We start from the raw sequence: 24,327 nt of genomic DNA on the forward strand, positions 1-24,327 counted from the left end.
GACATGTATCTTCATCAGTCTTCTACTCTGAAGTCATAAGAATAGCCTTACTGGGTCAGACCAATGGTCCATCAATTCCAGTAGCTCGTTCTCATGGTGGCCAATCCAGGTCACTAGTACCTGGCCAAAACCCAAGGAGTGGCAATATTCCATGCTACCAATCCAGGGGAAGCACTGGTTTCCCCATGTCTTAATAACAGACTATGGAATGTTCCTTCAGGAATTTGTCCAAACCTTTCTTAAAACCAGCTACGCTATCTGCTTTTACCATAACATCTGGCAACGTGTAACTAGGATTAATTTTGAGTCTACTTAATTGCAACCAGTCATTTATGTCAGTTAACATTAATTTGATCTCTAATGTTTTTCTTCAAGAAGTACATAATGAGCAGGAATACATAATTTTTCAACTCAAATGGAGGAAGGGTTTAATTTTATAAGAGAACACCTATTTTTTAAAAATCTGTAATTGTTAATATTGTAAATTGTACCGCAGGATGTTAATAAAGATTTCAAAATGAAAAATAAATGAAAATGCAACAGTGAAAAAAATCCCCAAATTGCCTCTATTTTATAAACTAGGGGACTCATAAAAAAATTTTTAAAAACATCCAAAAAGTGGCCTAAATCAGTACTTGGATGATCAAAAAGCCAGATCGTCCAAGTACCGATAATCAAAGCTGAACCAATACCGGCAGGAGGGAGCCCAACCCCTTCAGCCGAGGCGTGAACCCCACGACCCCCCTACCCCCTTAAAATATGGGCAGGAGGGATCCCAGGCCCTCCTGTCCATGACGCACTCCCCCATGACCGCCTCCCCTTTACCACCCCTCAAACTCCCGATTGCCCCCCCATGTGCCTAAGGCCCAGGCGCCTAAGGCCCCTCCTGTGGGCGGGGCCTTAGGCACCTGGCCCAGTCAGGCCCTAAAGCCCGCCATTCGGACGGTCTTGGGACCCATCTGTCCAGCCAACTAATGTAAGTGAAGGGGGGTGGTCTTGGGGTTTTGGGGGGGCCAATTGGGAGTTCGGGCAGTGCGCCATGGGCAGAAGGGCCTGGGATCCCTCCTGCCTGTATTGTAAGGGGGGGGGTCGCTGTGGGCAGGAAGGCCTGGGATCCCTCCTGCCCGTATTTTAAGGGGGATCACCATGGGCAGAAGAGCCTGGGATCCCTCTTGCCTGTATTTTAAGGGGAGGGGGGGTTGCAGGGCTCGCGCCTTGGCAGGAGGGGATGGGCTCCCTCCTGCCGGTATTGGTTCGGGGGTGGGGGGTGGATCACAGCAGGAGAGATTGGTCATAGTGGGAGAGATTAGACATAGTGGTGGTCTGGGCGTTTAAACTGCTGAACGTAGAGGTAGACTGACCTCACATTCAGACAGGAAACCCAAACATGGATTGTGGCCGACAAATTATGAGTCACTCAGAGACGTGAAACTCTACAAGGAGAGAACGCTCACCCCTTGAAGATATACCAGAGTTTACCTTCCAGTCATTGTAACTGTTTCAATGCTGGTCACGCTCCATGTTGGATTCCAGAGCGAATAAATAAATAAAGGTTACAATCTTGCAGTCTTTTGTGCGAATGTACTTTCTTACTATTTCCTTATTTCTTATTTCACAAACATCAAGAGCTATACGGGTTTTGAAACTTAGCTCAGCGTTGGCTTTTGACAAGTAAAGGGGTCTCTACGTGGCCCCGTTTCGATTCCTTCCTCAGGAGACCCGAAACATATCTTGCAGTAGTAATCAATGGTTCAAAACTTATATGCTTTGTAACTCCGTGATGAAACTGTGTCTAAAAAACAAAGTGTAACAACAAGCCGATAGTGAGGTGAGATGTCAATATCCACCCCACAGCAATACTGAAACATACTTTTACAGGCTGCTACATGAAGGGGGGTTAATACATACTGCCGGAGAAACGCTGTCAGTGTGTACAAAAATTTTTTCTTAACTGCCAGAAAGAAGCACAGCGTCACCTACCCTTTTGAACAGAAAAAGTGGGAGGAGCTTCCTAAACGTCAGAGACGTAACTGACGTCATGATCCGTAGCAGATCGGTCTTGTTTAGAATGTATCAAAATACTGTTGAAAGATGGCATAAAAAATGCATTAAGAAACTGAAAAAAACTGAAAAAACCAAGAAAAGAAGAAGAAACTTCCCTGGTAAAAAGATAAAAAGATATTCACAGAAAAGCGATCCATTCCATTTCACTGTTTAGTCCGTTGGGGTGCAATGTATTTAGAGAGAAAATCCATTTCTGCTCCTGTTTCCAAAGTAACAGAGGATACTTTGGTATGTGTCCTCCCTTACTCTGTTCGGGCATTTGAAATCAAGAGAATTATCAAGAAGCACTGGGGTATCATGCAATATCATCAGGAATTTCAACACATACCTAGGTTTGCATTTTCTAAACAGCGCAATCTCAAGCAGCAGTTGGTCCATTCTCAATTCATTAAATATCCACCAGCAAGGATATTAGGGCAACATACCCCATGTGGGCACTGCAAAATGTGTAAACACAGTGTTACATTACAGCAAATGGCCATGCATAACAATGGACTGAGCAAGATTCAGTGCCCACCTACAGATTGTGACTCTAAACAAGTGGTATATGTCATCCAATGCCCATGTCATTTACTATACGTGGGATGCACCACCCGCAGCATTAAGACCCGAATAGGAGAACATATGAGTAGGATTCGCACTCGGGTCAAAGAGGCTCCTCTAGTTCAGCACTGGATAGAACATCAACATGAAACCACAGATCTTATATTTTCCATACTCAATGTCATCGAGTTAACCAGAGGGGGAGATGTGTCTCACATACTTTGGAAACAGGAGCAGAAATGGATTTTCTCTCTAAATACATTGCACCCCAACGGACTAAACAGTGAAATGGAATGGATCGCTTTTCTGTGAATATCTTTTTATCTTTTTACCAGGGAAGTTTCTTCTTCTTTTCTTGGTTTTTTTCAGTTTTTTTCAGTTTCTTAATGCATTTTTTATGCCATCTTTCAACAGTATTTTGATACATTCTAACCAAGACCGATCTGCTACGGATCATGACGTCAGTTACGTCTCTGACGTTTAGGAAGCTCCTCCCACTTTTTCTGTTCAAAAGGGTAGGTGACGCTGTGCTTCTTTCTGGCAGTTAAGAAAAATTTTTTGTACACACTGACAGCGTTTCTCCGGCGGTATGTATTAACCCCCCTTCATGTAGCAGCCTGTAAAAGTATGTTTCAGTATTGCCGTGGGGTGGATATTGACATCTCACCTCACTATCGGCTTGTTGTTACACTTTGTTTTTTAGACACAGTTTCATCACGGAGTTACAAAGCATATAAGTTTTGAACCATTGATTACTACTGCAAGATATGTTTCGGGTCTCCTGAGGAAGGAATCGAAACGGGGCCACGTAGAGACCCCTTTACTTGTCAAAAGCCAACGCTGAGCTAAGTTTCAAAACCCGTATAGCTCTTGATGTTTGTGAAATAAGAAATAAGGAAATAGTAAGAAAGTACATTCGCACAAAAGACTGCAAGATTGTAACCTTTATTTTTTTATTCACTTTGGAATCCAACATGGAGCGTGACCAGCATTGAAACAGTTACAATGACTGGAAGGTAAACTCTGGTATATCTTCAAGGGGTGAGCGTTCTCTCCTTGTAGAGTTTCACGTCTCTGAGTGACTCATAATTTGTCGGCCACAATCCATGTTTGGGTTTCCTGTCTGAATGTGAGGTCAGTCTATATTTTTGGATTCAAGCACTTTTCTGGCTTCCATTGTATTTTACTAAATAATACCCCTGAGATTTCTGAAGGAACGTAGAGGTAGGCCATTCTAAAAAAAACCTCATTTTGGATGTTTTGGGTTTTTTTTGAGAATGGGCATTTTCCCTGCTACTACTTTCAGCGTTTAGGGCTTTAGGCCAAAAAGAGACTTAGACTTTTTTTTTTATTATGCCCCTCCACGGCTCTGATTCTATATATTGCGCCCAGAAAATTGGTGCTGACTAGTGCAGCACTGAGCACAATTCTTTAAAATTTAGGCATAATGTATAGAATTGCGTTTAGCGCTGCCTAAACAGCATTAAGCAACTCAACTTTTAGGTGCACCTTATTTATGTCAGAGTTTTCTTGGCCTAAATGCCTGCACTTAAGTTGGGCCTAACTTAAAAACAGGCACAAGCCTACAATCCTGTCCCCTAAACACGCCCACTTTTAACTATGTGCTTTGCACTAGGCACCTAACTTTTATAGAACCATGCCTACCTAGCAAGTTGTGTCTAACTGTCAGTTAACTCCAATTGACATAAATTATGACATGTTAAGCATCAATTTTCGGTGCCGTTTTAGCCTATTAATTGTTGGGCGCCTATATTGGCTAGGCGCACCGATGTAAATGCGTAACTATAAGTGGACTTTATAAGAGCATAAGAATTGCCATACTGGGACAGAACGAAGGTCCATGAAGCCCAGTATCCTGTTTCCAACAGTGGCCAACCCAGATCCCAAGTAGTGAAACAGATTTTATGCTGCTTTCTTAGGAATAAGCAGTGGGTTTTCCCAAGCCATCTCAATAATAGCCTATGAACTTCTCTTTTAGGAAATTATCCAAACCTTTTTAAAACCTCACTTAGCAAATAGATTTCACCACATTCTCCAGCAACAAATTTCAGAGTTTAATTACACATTGTGTGAAGAAATATTTTTTCTGGTTTGTTTTAAATCTACTTAGTAGCTTCATTGCATGCAACAAGCAACTCTCATCTACCTGCTCCACACCACTCAGTATTTTATAGACCTCTATCGTATCACCCCTGAACCGCCTCTTCTCCAAGCTGAAGTGCCCTGGCTACTTTAGCCTTTCCTTATAGGGAAGTTGTCCCATCCCTTTTATCATTTTTGTCATCCTTCTCTGTACCTTTTCTAGTTCTGCTATATCTTTTTTGAGATATGGCAACCAGACTTGCATACATAAAGTGAATATATTCCACCTTTGCGCCTGCTTACCCAAACAACTCCCTAGGCACACAAACATGGAGATTGCATAAAAATATGCACACTAGTTAGTATACATACATGTGCATATGTTAACATGCTGAAATGCTTTATACAATTACCACCAAAATGCCTGATCACTGTTCTTAGTAGGGGCAAGAAATTAATGGCAAGAATGGCTAACAATGGAGAGCCCTGTGTCACCATATACAGTACTGCATCTTAGGAGAAATAGATCTTATCCTTCCCTTTGTAATGCTCTTCTCTCTAGCAAGAATGGAGCAAACCAAGCTGCAGTGTTGTCTTACCTTTGTCTGGATTGATTCCAAAATTTTTAAACCATAAGTTGCTGTTAAAGCTTCTTAATGTTACAGTAGGCTTTGACTAGAAATTTAGGGATGGAGCCATCTAAAATCAGATTAATTTGAACAATTCATACTTTTAGTCCATATTTTAAATTCTAGATCAGAGAAGAATCCCTTATTGATATATGCCCTTTCAAAAATATGCTTAAAAAGTAAGATTTACTGTGTGCTTTTTGGTTCTGTTGTTCTGTGAAAGTCCTTTGCACACATCCGAATGGAACTGACATCCACATTCAGTCTTTCCTAGAGCTGCTCTTGGACATGCCTCTGATGCAAAATGCATGTTTGCTCAGGCTTGAGGGTGAGTGGCTGTGCCCATTCATACTCTGATTCTTCCCTCTCTCCTTAAAGAATGACACAGGGATGGTTTCTTGCAGTTAACCGTAGGGATGGGGGACAAATTCTGTCCCCGTGTCATTCTGCTTTGTGTTTACACTAGGGCAGGGTTTCTCAACCCAGTCCTTAGGACACACCTAGCCAATCAAGTTTTCAGGATGCTCAGAATGAATATGAATGAGGTTAATTTGCATGCACTGCCTCCATGGTATGCAAACTTACCTCATGCATATTCATTGTGGATATATGGAAAAAACCTGACTGGCTAGTTGGGTGCTGAGGATTGAGTTGCGAACTCCTTCACTAGAAGGAATTGGTGCGCAAGTTCCCATTAATTCTGTAATTACCTTATACACTATGTAACAATAAATTTACCCTCCCCTCCCCCCTCACAATCAAACTTGTAAATTTAAGGGGAAAAAAAATAAAATAAAATGTCATGCTAAACTGGTGAGACTGGATTCATTTGGAGCGCTGGTCTTGACCTTGGTGCCGCTGCGTGAGGTGGGAAGGATGGGAGATAAGAGCATATTATTTGTACCATTGATGATTATTAAGTGTTATATTTATTGTTAATTTATTTGGATATATTGTTACACTTATTGTAAATTTGAAAATGAATAAAGAATTAAAAAAAAAAATTTCTGTAATTGGTAACTTCTAGTTATCCCAGGACAAGCAGGCAGCATATTCTTGACTGATGGGTGACGGCACCGACGGAGCCCCGGTACGGACAATTTTAGAGTGATTGCACTCTAAGAACTTTAGAAAGTTCTAGCTAGGCCGCACCGCGCGTGCGCGAGTGCCTTCCCGCCCGACAGAGGCGCGCGGTCCCCAGTTTTCTTAATTCCGCGGAGCTAAGAAGACGCGTGTTTCCAACGGCTGTTGGAAGATTTTTTTTCATATCACTTGCCTTCCCGCTCGCGCGTATTTTTCTCTTCATATTTTATTTTCCTTTTTTTTAAATTATCGTTTGTGTAAAAAAAAAAATCGTTTAATTTTTCATTTTTTTCGATCTGCCCCGGAGTGATTCCAATTCCAGGATTTGACAAACACCAACTTCCCCATGAATCTCTGCTGGTGGAGTCAACCCTGAAAAAAATCTGCAGGAGCTAGTGTATACGCCTCTGTCCCTCCTGGCAGAGAAGGAAAGGCCATGGATAAATTTGGGAAACGCCTTTACCAAAATGCGATGTTGGCCAACCGTTCAGGTAATTACGCATTCCACTTCTCTTTTTACCTGAAGCATCTCATTCAATAGGTGACCTCTTTTCAAAAGTATATTCCGGACCGTAAACTTCCTGCTTTTCAGCAATGTACCTCTAGTCTTTTGCAACTCAGAAAGTTTATGGTCCGTTCAATTTATGATACTTTTGAACTGACATCACGGGCTACTGCTATGTCTGTGGCAATGAGAAGGTTGGCATGGCTACGTGTCTCAAACCTGGATGTAAACCACCAGGACCGGCTTGCCAATGCGCCCTGCCTAGGGGATGAGCTGTTTGGGGAATCCATGGATACCACCACGCAAAAGCTCTCCGCCCATGAAACTAGGTGGAACACCTTGTTGAAAAACAAGAAGAAACCTCCTCCTCCTCGTCCATTCAGGCAACAGTCTTCATATCAAAGGAGGTTTTCTGCTCGACCGGTTCAGCCTCATCCCCCTCAACCTCGCAGACAGCGTCAACAACAGCAACAGGCCCGTCAGCAACAACAGCCTACTGTAAAGCCTGCTCCTCAACCTAAGCCGACACAGCCCTTTTGACTCTCTTCTCCAGGGCATTGCCAGTCTTCCTCCCTCCTGTCCTCTACCTCAGCCCATAGGAGGTCGACTCCAGGTTTTTCTTTCTCGCTGGGAAGCAATCACCTCCGACCAGTGGGTACTTGCTATCATCGCCCACGGCTACTCCCTAAACTTTCAGACTCCTCCACCATTAAGTCTGCCAAAAGAGTCTGCTTCCAACAAGGCTCAATCCCTCCTCCTCGCTCAGGAGGTTCAATCCCTCCTTCTTCTCAATGCCATCGAACCAGTTCCTCAAGACCAGCAAGGCCTGGGATTTTATTCCCGGTACTTTCTCGTACCCAAAAAGACCGGAGATCTCAGACCAATATTAGATCTCAGGGATCTCAACAAATGTCTGGTCAAGGAGAAGTTCAAGATGTTATCTCTTGCCACCCTAAACCCCCTTCTCTCTCAGGAAGACTGGCTATGTTCCCTCGATCTCAAGGAGGCGTATACTCACATTCCAATTCATCTGACGTCCAGACAATATCTTCGCTTCCTTGTCAACCAACATCATTACCAATACAAGGTGTTACCCTTCGGCCTAGCCTCCTCTCCCAGGGTATTCACCAAATGTCTGATTGTGGTCGCAGCTTATCTCCGCTCCCACAACTTTCAAGTCTTCCCTTATCTGGACGGCTCATCAAGGCTCATTCTCCTCTGGCCGTTCAGATTGCCACCAATCAGACCATTCACTTCCTTCGACTGTTGGGGTTCGAAATCAATCTACCCAAGTCGCACCTCATTCCAACTCAGCGACTTCAATTCATTGGAGCCATTCTGGATACTATTCGGATGAGAGCGTTTCTTCCTCCAAACTGCCTTCACACCATCCTTTATCTCTGTCAGCAGGTGTTCCAGCAAACTTCCATCTCTGCAAATCACATGATGGTGCTCTTGGGTCACATGGCCTCCACAGTACATGTCACACCCTTCGCACGTCTCCACCTGCGTACTCCTCAATGGACCTTAGCGACCCAGTGGTCCCAAGCGACGGATCCTTGTTCACAACTCATATCTGTGACCTCGTCTCTTCGACAGTCGCTTCTTTGGTGGTTGACATCTTCAAATCTATCCAGAGGTCTGCTGTTCCATCTACCTCCTCATCAACTGGTCATCACCACGGATTCCTCCTCCTATGCATGGGGAGCTCACTTGAACGAGTTCCAAACTCAGGGGTTTTGGTCTACCCAGGAAAAGAAACACCACATCAATTTCCTGGAACTCAGAGCGATGTTTTACGCCCTCAAAGCTTTTCAACATCTTCTTTTTCCTCAGGTACTACTCATTTGCACAGACAACCAAGTTGCAATGTACTACATCAACAAACAGGGAGGGACGGGATCCCGTCCCTTGTGTCAGGAAGCTCAAAGGATTTGGACCTGGGCGACTGCTCGTCACCTATTCCTGAAGGCAGTCTACATCCAAGGGGAACAGAATTGCTTAGCAGACAATCTCAGCAGAATTCTTCAACCTCACCAATGGACTCTCGATCCCTCGACTCTCCAGTCCATTTTCTCTCAATGGGGCACACCTCAAGTGGATCTTTTTGCAGCTCCCCACAACCATCAACTGCCCCTGTTTTGCTCCAGACTTTACTCTCCTCACCGTCTGGAACCCGATGCATTTCTCCTGGATTGGACCAATCTCTTTCTTTATGCATTCCCTCCTCTTCCGCTCATGCTGCGCACATTATTCAAGCTCAGGAGGGAACAAGCCACCATGATTCTCATCGCTCCACGGTGGCCCAGACAGCATTGGTTCTCCCTTCTGCTTCAACTCAGTTCCAGGGAACCCATACCTCTTCCACTGTTTCCTTCACTACTTACACAGCATCAGCAAACTCTACTTCATCCCAGCTTACAGTCTCTGCACCTGACAGCTTGGTATCTCTCGGGCTGACTTCGGCTCACGCTCTCCTTTCTCAGCCTGTCCGTTCTATTATTGATGCCTCCAGGAAACCGTCTACTCTTCAATGTTACCAACAAAAGTGGTCTCGGTTTTCTTCCTGGTGCCTGTTACATCACCATAATCCCATATCTACAGCAGTGGGACTGGTGTTGGACTATCTTTTGTCCTTATCTGACTCTGGTCTTAAATCCTCTTCGATAAGAGTTCACCTTAGTGCTATTGCAGCTTTTCATGAGCCGATTCATGGAAAACCCCTCTCAGCTCATCCCTTAGTTTCAGGGTTCATGAAGGGCCTTTTTAATGTGAAGCCACCTCTTAAGGCCCCTCCTGTTGTATGGGATCTTAATGTGGTTCTTTCTGCGTTAATGAAGCCTCCCTTCGAGCCTTTGGCCACAACGCATTTTAAATTTCTAACTTGGAAAGTGGTTTTTCTTATAGCTCTCACTTCTGCCAGGAGGGTCAGTGAGCTCCATGCACTGGTGGCTGATCCACCTTTCACTGTTTTTCACCATGATAAGGTCGTCCTCCATACACATCCAAAATTCCTTCCTAAGGTTGTGTCTGAGTTTCATCTTAACCAATCCATCGTTCTACCTGTTTTTTTCCCAAAGCCTCATTCTAATCCAGGTGAACAGGCTTTGCATACCTTGGATTGTAAACGTGCTCTGGCTTACTATCTTGATCGCACCAAACCTCACAGATCATCGCCCCAACTGTTTTTGTCCTTTGATCCTAACAAGTTGGGTCATCCTGTATCTAAACGCACCCTGTCCAATTGGCTTGCTGCTTGCGTTTCATTCTGTTATGCTCAGTCGGGCCTGACACTGGAAGGTTCTGTCACGGGCCACAAGATTAGAGCTATGGCAGCGTCTGTAGCTTTCCTCCGTTCCACTCCTATTGAGGAAATCTGCAAGGCTGCTACTTGGTCCTCAGTTCATACTTTTACATCTCACTATTGTCTGGATTCATTCTCCAGACGGGATGGACACTTCGGCCAATCTGTTTTACAAAATTTGTTTTCCTAATGGCCAACCTTCCCTCCATCCCTCTTTTTGTTAGCTTGGAGGTCACCCATCAGTCAAGAATATGCTGCCTGCTTGCCTTGGAAAAAGCACAGTTACTTACCGTAACAGGTGTTATCCAGGGACAGCAGGCAGATATTCTTGCGTCCCTCCCACCTCCCCGGGTTGGCTTCTTAGCTGGCTTATCCTAACTGGGGACCGCGCGCCTCTGTCGGGCGGGAAGGCACTCGCGCACGCGCGGTGCGGCCTAGCTAGAACTTTCTAAAGTTCTTAGAGTGCAATCACTCTAAAATTGTCCGTGCCGGGGCTCCGTCGGTGCCGTCACCCATCAGTCAAAAATATCTGCCTGCTGTCCCTGGATAACACCTGTTCACCTGTTACGGTAAGTAACTGTGCTTTTTGGTCATATATATATATATATATATATATATATATATATATATATATATATATATATATATATGAATATTAAGTTTGAAGGCAAATGGAAACTGCTCCATAATGTAAATGGAACAGGATACAATTTCTAAACTGCTTGGATGCCATTTTTTAATGAAAAGGTGTTTATATATAGGAATGAATGAATGCAAAACAGAATACTTCTTCACAGAGTAGGAGCTGAATATGAAAGCATGAGAACCAACATCTAAATAATTTTTTATAATCTTTTGCTCTTCAGATGTTGACCTATTATGCCGCTTTTGAGGTGTTCTTTGAAGAAAACTTGCCTAGGTTGTTTGCACATTTCAAGAAAAATAATGTAACTCCAGACATATACTTGATTGATTGGTAAGTTTGGAAAATATTGATAATTTTGTCACTTGCAACTTGATTTGATCCTAGAATCTTGGGCTTAATACAGATGTGGAACATTAATGTCAAACTGCAAAGCTTTACTATGCCTTTCAAATAAGTGTATAATGCCATATTTTGATCATTTATTTTATTTGCTTATTTATTTATTTTAGTATTTATTTATACACTGCTTACAGCCTAAACATTTTACATTCAGGTACGCAAGTATTTCTCCCTATCTGTCCCGGTGGACTCAGAATCTGACTAATGTACCTGGGGCTTGCCCAGGGTCACAAGGCTGCAGCCCTAACCACTAGGTCACTCTTCCCTCTTCATTCTGTATTTATATCTACCTTGGCTCAGCCTGGCCAGATCTCTATTTAGCATATTCAAATATTTGGTGCAAGTCACAGGCCAGTGCTTTTGCACTGTGATGGGCATTTGAGGGTAAATTTTCAAAAAGGCACTTAACTGGCAATGTCTACTTTTTGGCCTGCACAAACATAGTTAATTATCAAAAACAAGGTACCCATGTGTTGCTAAAATGATGTTCATCTGCTTGTATGCTATTACATGGTGATGTAAGCTATTCCTGTTAAGTTTCAAGTTTATTAGGTTTTTATATACTTCCTATCAAGGCTATCTAAGCGGTTTTACAATCAGGTACTCAAACATTTTCCCTATCTGTCCCGGTGGGCTCACATTCTATCTAGCGTACCTGGGCTATGGTGGACTAAGTAACTTGCCCAGGGTCACAAGTAGCAGCACGGGGTTTGAACCCACAACCCCAGGGTGCTGAGGCTGTAGCGTACCTACTTTATTTAATTGGTCTTAATTGGAAAAAAAAATGTACATGTGCAGTTTCAACCGCATTTCTGGAAAGCTGCATTTTAGCATTCAAATGTATGTGCTTGTAGAAAGTGCAAAGTCTTGTTCCTCAATATGGCTAATGTGTTACTTTTTTCTTCCTCCCCACATACAGTAAGACACCTATGCTGTTGACAATTTAGGCCATTATGGGGAATAGACTTTTTAATGATTGTGAGCCATGATCAGAATTTAGGGGCCGATGCAGAAAGCTAACTGCAAGTCTTAACTACACAGTTACTGTCAGTTGTATGCAGATTGTATGGAAGGATTAATATAGAAAGGGATTGATAGGGGTGTGAACTTGGGTGGAAGTAGGCTGTTATAAAATTGCATGGGGTATATGTTCAAAATAATATGTGCTAATGTGGCCCTCACACCAGGCAGTTGGGACTTCCCTTAGTTGTCTTTGATTGTCACTGGCGGCTTCTCTTCCGAACCCCAGCCTCTCCTGCAGGGCAAGGCACAACAGAAATTTCACTCCTCCATGATGTCATAGTACAGTCTACCTTCACATGGTGCTAAAAGAAATTTAGAACTGTAGCAAGTGAATGGGAATTGCAGTGGGAAACCAGGCAAGGAACAAGATATTGAGCTGGGGTTAGATAGGAGAATAATGGAATAATACTGTAATGGGAGAATTGGTTTTTCATTGTAATAATGAACAATAGCAAAGGCAAAGCAGACAAACCATTCTCAAAACCACTCTATTTCTTTTATCCCAATCTAGTCTGAGTTTTAGTCTTTCTAAATTTGGTGTTCATATACCATTGTTTGTGTCTCTTGCATCCTCTTCCCCTTGTCAGTGGGTTTCTCCTGGAAATGAGGCTCCCCTGCTAAGTGTACAACCCCCTACTTCAGATTAATATAACTCACCTTAAACTACCTCTGGAAAAGTGTGAGCTAATTAAATTGAGCTCAGTCTGAATCTGGCCAGTTATGTAGGATCAGGTTTAAGTCTCACCATTGGATGCCACATAGCTGTGCTGCTCCGTGAAAGTTCTTACTGAACAGCTGTCTTGGGGTCCAGCAACAATCTGTGGTGCCCCCTCGCTATGGGCGGAAATGCTCTCTTGTTCCTCAATGTCCCTGACTGTCTATCAAAGTAACAAAACACTTCTTTAGGTCTTGTCAACAAGTTCTCCCGTTCTAAAGTGTACATTGAACTGGAGTGTGTTCTCTCTAAGCTAGAGCTAAAAATAAAACAACTGACATTTTCTAGCTATCTAAAGTTTCTTTTACTTAGAGCCCTAACCAGACTTCGTGCCAGAGGTCATGGCTGTTTAAGCTGTCCACTGTTCTCTGAGTCTCTGCAGCTCCCCAAGGCTTAGCAACACTCCTCCAGATCTCCAGTCACTCTGTTCCTTGTTCTGGCTTTGAAGTCTGGCCCTTGGGTCTCTTACTTCCTCAGGTGGTTACTCAATGCTAATCCTCTGTACTGTTTCCCTTTGCAGTTCACTGGGATTGCAGGATTTCCTTTTTTTTCCAGCTTTATCTTCTGTCCTATTTAGGGTTATCAGATGACCAGATTTACCCAGACATGTTTCAAGTTTTATTAAAAACTAGTCTTATAGCCCGTTACATTAACGGGTGCTAGAATAGATGTGTGTGTGTGTCTGTCTTTCTTTCTTACTCTCTCCTTGGCCGCTTTCCGTTTGTCTGTCTTTCTTTCTTTCTGTCTCTCTCTTTCCTCGGCTGTCCACCACCACCCCTTGCCTGCTCCCCCTGTCCAGCAGCAGCCCTTCTTCCTTCCTTTTACCTCCTCCTTGTCCAGCAGCACCTCTTTCATGCTCTCCCTGTCCAGCAGCACTCCTTACCTGCTCCCCCTGTCCAGCATCCGACTTATGTTCCGTTCGTGTGTGCCCTCCTGTCCTGTCAGCACCCGCATAACGCCTTTCGCCACAGCTCAACTGCCTGAACGCACCGACAGCCGCCTCAAGCCACCACGGCCTGCACGTGCTGACAGCCTCCGTGTGCGCCTCAAGTCACCCTGGTACTGGCCCGCTTCCGGCATCGCTGCCACCGCCGCCATCCATGCTGGGCGGGAAGGTGGGCTCCATGAGAGGTCCACAGGGCAGAAGCCAGTCAGTGTTGCTGGGGCTCAGGAGAAGGAGTCCTGGTGTCTTCTAGCACGCATGCGCACTCCTGCCTGCCAGGGACCTACAGATCACGGAAAACGGAACACGCATGTAAGAGTGCAAATGCGCGCTTAGGGTTTTATTATAGTAGATGTGATAAATCACCTATACAGGGTTTCAAGGCAGTGTACATCTTTTTTTTTTTTTTTTAAACCCAGATTATTTTACAATGACATATACATAAAAGTACCACAAATAGGACATACAAACTTACAGATATAATATGAAAAAGGGGAAGAACTACAATATCAAATAGAAAAGAAACATAAAAGGTAAGGATTGTCTGGACGGTTTGCTGGACTGAATGGAGTTTGTCCGGGTTTTTGACACTCTCTAGTTCAGCCCCCACCCCGGAGTTGAGTATTGCTTTCCCTTGTTGGCCTGCCCCACGTACCTCCTCCAGCACTGCAATTTCAAACTTCAGGCAGCTGGCAATGTAGCGATATGATCCTGCTTTGGAAGCCTTCGCTCTGCAGTGACTTCTGTTCCCGCATATGTGGGATGCTGCAGAGCGAAGGCTTCTGGGGCAGGCCGATGGCAGCATGATCTTGTTACTGACGCTGTTGGCTGCCTGAAGTTTGAAATTGCTGCATTGGAGGAAGTACATGGGGACAGGGGAGACTGTGAGCCATACCTGACTCTGGGGTGGCCCGGGTAGTGGACTAGAGAAAGAACATAAGAATTGCTGCTGCTGGATCAAACCAATGATCCATTGTGCCCAGCAAGGAGGGGGGGGGGGGCAGGGCACTGAGTGGTGCCTAGAAAGGGGTCATGTTTCATTTTTTTGACTTTACAAATATTGTATCCCTAGTCCTACTCTTGTGATTACAAATATGGTAACCCTAGTCCTACTCTTGTGATGGTGGGAAATGTTTGGAAGGTTCCTTATCTCACTGGTGTTCAGCTGTCCTTGTTCCATGAACTTCTGTCTCTTCAGCAGGTGTGACATATTGATCGCCTTCCTTCATGGAAGTTACCATAAGAACATAAGAATTGCCGCTGCTGGGTCAGACCAATGGTCCATCCTGCCCAGCAGTCCGCTCACGCAGCGGCACCAAGGTCAAGACCAGTGCTCCAAATGAGTCCAGTCTCACCAGTTTAGCATGAACTTGTCCAACTTTGTCTTGAAACTCTGGAGGGTGTTTTCCCCTATAACAGACTCCGGAAGAGCGTTCCAGTTTTCTACCACTCTCTGGGTGAAGAAGAATTTCCTTACATTTGTACAGAATCTATCCCCTTTCAACTTTAGAGAGTGTCCTCTCGTTCTCCCTGAAAGAAACATGTCTACCAAGGAGATCACTTCCTACCTTGGAGAGGGTCAATAGTCTGTCTTTCTCTACTAAGTCTATTCCTTCAGTATTTTGAATGTTTCGATCATGTCCCCTCGCAGTCTCCTCTTTTCAAGGGAGAAGAGGCCCAGTTTCTCTAATCTCTCGCTGTACGGCAACTCCTCCAGCCCCTTAATCATTTTAGTCGCCCTTCTCTGGACCCTTTCGAGTAGTACCGTATCCTTCTTCATGTATGGCGACCAGTGCTGGACGCAGTACTCCAGGTGAGGGCGCACCATGGCCCGATACAGCGGCATGATAACCTTCTCGGATCTGTTCATGATCCCCTTCTTGATCATTCCTAGCATTCTGTTCGCCCTTTTTGCCGCCGTAGCACATTGTGCAAATGGCTTCATGGACTTGTCGATCAGAACTCCCAAGTCCCTTTCCTGGGAGGTCTTTCCAAGTACCGCCCCGGACATCCTGTATTCATGCATGAGATTTTTGTTCCCGACATGCATCACTTTGCACTTATCCTCAATGAAACCTCATTTGCCATGTCGATGCCCATTTCTCGAGCTTGATTATGTCTCGTTGCAGATCTTCGCAATCCCCATGTGTCTTCACTATTCTGTATAACATCGTATCGTCCGCAAATTTAATCACCTCGCTTGTCGTACCCATGTCCAGCTCGTTTATAAAGATGTTGAAGAGCACAGGTCCAAGCACTGAGCCCTGCGGCACCCCAATGGTGACGCTTTTCCAGTCTGAGAATTGTCCATTTACCCCCACTCTCTGTTTCCTATGCTCCAGCCATTTTTTAATCCACATGAGTATTTCACCCTCGATTCCATGGCATGCAATTTTCCGAAGTAGTCATTCATGTGGAACTTTGTTGAACGCCTTCTGAAAATCCAGATATACAATATCAACGGGTCGCCCTTGTCTATCTTCCTGTTTACTCCCTCAAAGAAGTGCAAGTTCGTCAGGCAAGGTCTGCCTTTACTGAAACCGTGCTGGCTGGTCCTCATCAGATCCTGTCCATCAAGTTGATCAATGATGCGGTTCTTTATCAGCTTCTCTACCATCTTTCCCGGTACCGAGGTCAGACTCACTGGTTTGTAGTTTCCTGGATCTCCCCTCGAACCTTTTTTGAAGATCGGCGTAACATTCGCCACCTTGCAGTCTTCCGGAATCTTTCCTGATTTGATTGACAAATTGGCTATTAGCTGAAGCATTTCAGCTATAGTCCCTTTCAGTTCCTTGATGACCCTCAGATGGATGCCATCGGTCCTGGGGATTTATTGCTCTTAACTTTTCACTTTTCAACAAATACTCCAAATCAAATTGTCTACTAGATGAATGTCCATCTAAGATCATGCAAGATGCAATATCAGAATTTAAGAGGGACCTATTTAACTGGGCAACTTACTCTCTCAAAAATGGAACCTACCTGGAAAATATGGGACACATCCTAATCACACCCATACCCAAAGACCAGAAGATCTCGCTCACACTGGCGTCCAACTACAGACCCATAGCGAGCACCCCCTTTTTCACCAAAATGTTGGAAGGGCTGGTCAATTTGGAATTAGTAAATCACTTAGATAAGTACTCTCTCCTAAATGACCACCAATCTGGATTCAGAAAAGGATTCAGCACCGAGACAGTCCTAGGCTCTCTCCTTAACCACCTATACGACCTTTTCAATCAAGGTTCCAGCGCCTTGATCCTACAGTTAGACTTCAGCAGTGCCTTCGATCTCGTGGACCACGAAACTATGCTTAGGTGCCTCGACGAAATGGGAATATCAGGAAGAGTGTGGACCTGGTTCCAAGGTTTCCTAACCAAACGATCTTATCAAGTGGTCCATGAAGGAAATTACTCTGAACCCTGGAAAAGCCCCTCGGGAGTCCCACAAGGATCCCCCCTATCTCCCACCTTGTTCAATATATACATCTCTTCTCTAGGCCACCTTTTACAAAAGCTTAACCTAACTTATTATATATACGCAGACGACATCTCCATATTAATACCAATAACAAATGTGACCTCAACCAACTCAAAACATATCTCCTCCATCATGCTCGAAATAGAAAAATGGACTTTAAACTTCAAACTGAAATTAAACTCAGAAAAGACAAAGATTTTCCTTGCTAGCCCAAACGAGAAAATCTCCGCAACTACAATATATGTAAACGGCCATGATCACCCAATACTAAAAACCATAAAAATACTGGGAGTCACCCTGGATATCCACCTGTCCCTGACCGAGCACATAAACTCGGTGACTAAAAAATGCTTCTTCATCCTTTGGAAACTGAAAACCATAAAAAAATACTTCGACCCGCTATCCCTCAGAATATTGGTACAATCACTGATTTTATCCACCCTGGACTACTGTAACATTGTCTACTTGGGAATATCTAAAAAAAATGTGAGAAAACTGAGAATAGTTCAAAATACGGCCATCCGTTTAATATTCGGACTAAAGAAGAGCGATCATGTTAGTCCATTCTACAAACTCCTTCATTGGTTACCAATTGAAGCACGAATTCTATTCAAATTCTCCTGCCTCTGCTATAAACTAATCTGGGGACTGGCCCCCAGCTACCTACTACCTCACTTCGAATTCCACTCCTCTATTAGGCCTACCAGAAACCGTAACCTCTTTACCTACCCAAATATCATAGGCTGTAGATATCGCATCTTCTTTGATAGAACATTCAAATTCCAAGCAGGTAGACTACAAACTTGGACAGGCTACTTCACTTATGCCGCCAGAGAATCATATAGTATCTTTAGGAAAGAACTAAAAACCACATTGTTTAAGAAATTTATAACCTAACCAGACTTCTCCCCTAAAATCGGAGCCTCCTCCCATCCCAAGGAGTCCGTCTACCCTCTTCTGCCAAAATTTCTATCTTTAATTGTTATCAGTTTTTCCCACTGGTGCCCGTCCTTCATTCAAATGTACCAAATTAACAACTTACTTCTCATCAACATCTTATGTTATCTTTTTCACCTTCGCAGCCTTGCACCTTTGTAACTCAAAGCGCAATCTCCTTTCTCTTCTCCTACTTATGCTCTGAATATCGTCGACTGTATAATGCTACTCATTGTGAAACCATGTAATACACAGCCCTGTAACTCTCCTGTTACTATCACTTGATGTTCAATGCTATACTCTGTAATTCGCTGTCTGTACAGTTTCTCTTCATTGAAAACCGCCTAGAAGTCGCAAGATTGTTGGCGGTATATAAGAATAAAGTTATTATTATTATTATTATTATTAAGCATATCAATCTGCTTGCATACCTCTTCTAGACTGACCGTCAACCGTGTCAGTTTCCCATTTTTTCCAGCATATAGCCTGATGGATTCCGGTATGCTGTGTATATCCTCTTTGGTAAATACAGACGCAAAATATGTGTTCAGTTTGTCAGCGATTTCTTTGTCCTCCTTTAGCACTCCCTTTATTCCACAGTCATCCAACGGCCCCACCGCTTCTCTCGCGGGTCGTTTCCCCTTAATATATCGAAAGAACAGCTTGAAGTTTTTCGCCTCCTTGGCTATTTTTTCCTCGTAGTCTCTTTTGGCCCCTTTTACCACCTTATAGCACCTGCTTTGATGTTGTTTGTGCTTATTCTAGTTTTCATCCGTTTTTGACCTTTTCCATTCCTTAAACAAAGTTTTCTTGTCTCTGATGGCTTCTTTCACCTCTACAGTGAGCCATGCCGGTTCTTTGTTCTTTTTCCTCTTGGTCCATTTTTGATATGCGGTATATATAGATTTTGTGCCTCGGTGACTGTGTCCTTAAAAAGGGACCAAGCTTTTTCTAATGTTTTTACAGTGCTTATCCTCTTCTTAATCTTCTTCCCCACCATGAGCCTCATCCCTTCGTAATTCCCTTTTTGGAAGTTCAGCACTGTGGCCGTCGTTTTGGACCGATGTTTCTCACCTGTATCTAGGTCGAAGCGGATCATATTGTGATCACTGCTTCCCAGCATCCCTTCCACTTCTACATGTTGTGCCAGTCCTCATAGTCCATTTAGAATTAAGTCCAGAATTGCATTTCCTCTCGTATTTTCCTTGACGAGTTGTTCCAGGAAGCAATTGCCTACAGTATCCAGGAACTTGGTCTCCCTAGCGCAGCCGGAGGTGCCTAGGTTCCAGTCTATCCCCGGATAGTTGAAGTCACCCATGATAACTATGTTGCCTCCCTTGCAGTTGCGCTTAATCTCGTCTGTCATTTCCCCATCAATTTCTTCGGACTGCCCTGGGGGTCGGTAGTAGATGCCAATCTTCGTTTCCAGTCCATTTGTTCCTGAAATTTTGATCCATAGAGACTCTAACTTATCCGTCAGTTGTGGTGTGTTCCCGCCAGTAGATTCAATTCCCTCTTTGACATATATGGCAATGCCCCCACCTTTTTGAGCCACTCTGTCCCTGTGGTATAGTTTGTATCCTGGTAGCACAGTGTCCCAGACGTTTTCCTCAGTCCACCATGTTTCTGTGATGCCGCTGATGTCAACGTTATCTTTTTGTGCCATAGCTTCTAATTCACCCATCTTATTCCTTAGGCTCCTTGCGTTGGTGCACATACACTTGAGTTTACGACCCGTTCCTTTCTTGCATTTCCTTCCCTCTTGTGTCCCTTTCAATCTGTCTTGCTTGTGATCCGGTGGGCCTTCCCCTATATCTTCCTGCACGGTATCTTCTGATGAGTCTTCCCCTCTTATCTTCCTGCACGGTATCCTCCGGGTATACCGGTTCCCGAACCATCAACTCTCTCTCGGTCGACTGTCTGCTTTCCCCTTCTTCCTAGTTTAAAAATTTCTCAACTTCTCTCTTGATGTTGCTTGCAAGTAGCCTCGTTCCATCTCTGCTGAGGTGGAGTCCGTCCTTCCTGTATAGCTTGCTCTTCCCCCAGAACGCCGTCCAGTTGCGCACAAATTGGAATCCTTCTTCCTCACACCAGCGCCGCATCCACACGTTGATTGCTTGCAGCTCCATCTGTCTCTTCTCATCTGCCCTGGGTACCAGCATCGAGCGCATACGTAAGACCACCTCCCAGAGGGGAGGTAGTCATACATATGGCAGACGGTGCAGAAAACTGGATAGCTCAACATCTTGCTTCTGTCTGCTGCTTTCATTGCTGCCTACTTGCTGATCTGCTGTGGCTGTTCTCTGTGTCTGCCTGGCTGTGTCCTCTGCACCTGCTGTGGTGTCCTTCTGCTCTCCTTTAGTGTCCCTTAGTGAGCTTCGGTGGTTGATGTCGGGGGTGGGTGGAGCTAACTTGCACTGATTCCCCCCTGTAGTCTCCTGCCTCTTCTTCCCCTCGTGTGCTTTTCTGTTCTTGCTTTGCTTCCCTCTAACTCTTTCTCTCTCTCCTGCTGCTTCCTTTTTCTTGCTTGCCTGCCCAAGCTGTAAGTTAACTTTGCTCATTGGCTCTGCCCCTTTTAAGGAGGAGCTTCAGTAGTCGACATCGGGATGGGCGGAGCTAACTCTGGCCGATTTCCCCCCTGTATCTCCTGCCTCTTCTTCCCCTCGTGTGCTTTTCTGTTCTTGCTTTGCTTCCCTCTAACTCTTTCTCTCCTGCTGCTTCCTTTCTCTTGCTTGCCTGCCCGAGCTGCATTGCCTTGTCACTTATCTTTTGGGTTTGTTTTTCTTTTCCTTCCCAAAATGGTCTGACATCCCTAACGTGACCATTTATTTTTTTTTCATCAAAACGGACATCTATTAATTGTCAGTCCCACCCCCAATCCTGCCCTAGCCCCGCCTCCCAATCACACCCCAAATTTATTCCATTCATTTTTCATGTACACATAATATCTTATTCATAATGGTAACCATAAAATTAAAAAAAAAAACACAAAGCACACTATATGCAGAGAAAATGTTAATTATAATTTATATTGGGGGATTTTCAAAGATGTTAAGGCAGATGACTTTAAAATATGCAATGTCACTTCAGTAACTATAGAAAAATATAGACATCAGATATAAATTCTCAAAACTGACACATTTTGATCACTAAATTGAAAATAAAATCATTTTTCCTACCTTTGCTGTCTGGTGATTTCATGAGTCTCTGGTTTCGTTTCCTTCTGATTGTGCATCCTTTCTTTCATTTCTTTCTTTCTTTCTGCGCTCAGACCCAACAATTGTCACTTTCTATTCCTTCCCTCCCTCCTTCCTTCCTATGTCCTTAGTGCCCCTTCCCGTGTCCCCAATGCCTCCTTCCCATGTCCTTAGTGCCCCTAATCATGTCCTTAGTGTCCCCAGTGCCTCCTTCCCATGTCCTTAGTGCCCCTCCCTTGCCAAAGCCAGCCTGCCTCCCCCTCACTGCCTTTCAGCCTTTGTCCCACCCCCTCCCCCTAAGCCAGCCTCCCTCCCTGCTGCACTGAATATGAGAAAGCTCAGCAACCAACAGCCTGCCTGTCTGTCTGTCTGCCTCCCTCCCTCCCTCCGAAGCCTACCGCCGATTCTTCTGCTCACCCCGGTCCACTGCTGCCGCCCGCTGCTATTTCCTTCCCGCCACAACAACCACATGAAAGGCATGTCCAGCCACCGGCCCAGAAGCCTTCTCCCTGACGTCAATTTTGAGAGGAAGTCCGGGCCAGCCAGGCAGCAATTGGCTGGCCTGGAACTTCTGGGCCGGCACCTGGACATTCCTTTCCAGCTTTTGTTGCGGCGGAGGGCGGGGAATCAGGGAGAGAGCCTATTCTCCCACGATCACCTGTCCTGTTGTCCCCCACACACAGCTTCGGGATGCCATCGCTGAAAACAGGATATTTTGGCATCCCGAAGCTGTGCGTGGGGGACAACGGGACAGGAGATCTGAAAAAGGGATGGTCCCGTTCAAACGGGATGCATGTTCACCTCTTGTTCCCCTAAGGTCAGCCTCTGGTCCTCGAGAGGAACTCTTCCTATTAACATCTGTATTCTGGGGGAGGGGAGGAGGATTTTTATTAATCGACACCCGTTTCAGGCTGGGTTGTACCCTGCATGATTATCTCTGGTCTTAATGTCCCTCTCTGCTCTCTACTGCTTCTGGGATGCTCCTAGGCAGTCCTTTTTTAAGCAATAAAAATGTTTACATTTTGATCACACAGCTTACTTTTATGTGATACTCCTGGTATGTGAATTTTTGCAGTAGCAGTGCCATGGGATGGAGCAGTCTGCATCCTATTGGTACAGTTTAAATTGTGAAAAACTCACCTAGGTAAGTGAGGACTCAGTTAAGATCTCCTGGGGGCAATATCTCTAAATGGATTAGATTTGCACATTTTTGAACAACAAATTCACTTCTAAGGTAAATACTTATAATTGATTATTCAACAAATGCATGCCAAGCCTCAGAGACCGATTATTCAAGCAAACAATGCTGAATAAAGAGGTTCGGTCAAGATCTCAATCATTGGCCTAATGCATGTAGTAAAAAAGAGCTATTGTTTAGTATTTTTTAATTCTTTTTAAATATTTTGATTCTTTTTGAATATTTTAAATATTTTCAGAAAAAATTTAAGAAAACATCCAATGATGCAAAGAATAGTGCATGACTTTTAAGAAAAAGCACTTATCTTAAATATGAGACGGCACTGCATTCAAACCCAACGGGGCCGCCGTTTCACCTGCGATGGCTTCGTCAGGGGAAAAGCACAGTGCCTAAGAAAAAACAAAATTAAGACAAAATTCATTGGGCATAAACTGGATGTAAATATTTCAATGCAGATTTGCACATACCATGACAGGAGTGATCCTCACTCCTAAGCCAGAATATGTGGAGTACGATCTCATTATTTCAAATTTGTTGCTAACACTCGCCATAGAACTTGCATCGTGCCAAAAAGATTCCCCCTGGAGTTCGTAAGATATAACTTGTATAGGCTATCTATCCAGGTGTATTCTGAATTTTTTATGACCAAGCCTGTAGCATCAAAACGATGGGAAATATTTCTATATCTACCACATTTCCTTGCTCTCAGACTGCATTTCTTGGCACTTGAGGATCTTTTCTCTCCACATGATTCGAAGTAATTGCTTGAAATGGACACATCTAAGATTGTCTTTCTGGTATTTTTCTCTCTTACCACTGTCTGGTTTTCTTACATCCAGCTTTTTATCCATTGGGATGGGGAGTGCCTGGTTTCAGTTTGCCTTTCCTTAGCCATTCATGTTTGTGCTTTTGCTGCTTGTTTTGTTTTTTTTTTTTTTGCTGATCTCTCTTAGGTGCCATCAACTCATGCTCGAGTCCTAGTGACTTGATGAATTACAGTTCTAATAAGAAATCGGTTTCTTTTTAGAACTGGGAGGAGCGGACCGCGCTGGGGGGAGCAGGCCGCCCCAAGCGCTCTCTTGGTGGGGGTGCTGACACCTCTGCTCCTCTCTACTCCTCGGTCCTTCCCTGACCCTTCCCTCCTGCAGATATATCTTCCCTCCCCCCTTTGCCTCTAACTCTTTGCTAGCGCAGGACCAGGAAGTGACATCAGAGAGAGAGCCAAGGCTGGTGCAAGCAGTAGTTTGGAGATGCTGCACATGCAGTTGAAGTTAGAGGTGGGGGGGGGGGGGGGAAGGGAAACATAGAAACATAGAAAGATGACGGCAGATAAGGGCTATAGCCCATCAAGTCTGCCCACACTATTTACCCACCCTCTTAAGTCTACTGACCCCCTAAAATATAATTGTAATTATACTGTCACTCTACTGACCCGCTCATTCAAGTCCTAGTGACCCTATCCCTTAGCATGACCTCGTAGGGATCCCACATAGGTATCCCATTTGTTCTTGAAGTCTAGGATGCTGCGTGCCTCGACCACCTGCACTGGAAGCTTGTTC

General features: G+C 44.3%; 1 protein-coding gene across 4 annotated transcripts in view; it reads left to right on the plus strand.

The window, feature by feature from the left end:
- The window catches only part of TBC1D14 (TBC1 domain family member 14), a 244,731-nt gene that overhangs the window by 195,658 nt on the left and 24,746 nt on the right, over positions 1 to 24,327 (plus strand). For all 4 annotated transcript variants that reach the window (XM_033949845.1, XM_033949853.1, XM_033949873.1 and 1 more), the window contains one exon: positions 11,098 to 11,207. In XM_033949845.1, coding sequence (XP_033805736.1) covers positions 11,098 to 11,207 — 110 coding nt within the window. The remainder of the gene's footprint in view (positions 1 to 11,097; positions 11,208 to 24,327) is intronic.

Source organism: Geotrypetes seraphini, chromosome 1, assembly GCF_902459505.1.
Source record: "Geotrypetes seraphini chromosome 1, aGeoSer1.1, whole genome shotgun sequence".
NCBI lineage: Eukaryota > Metazoa > Chordata > Amphibia > Gymnophiona > Dermophiidae > Geotrypetes > Geotrypetes seraphini.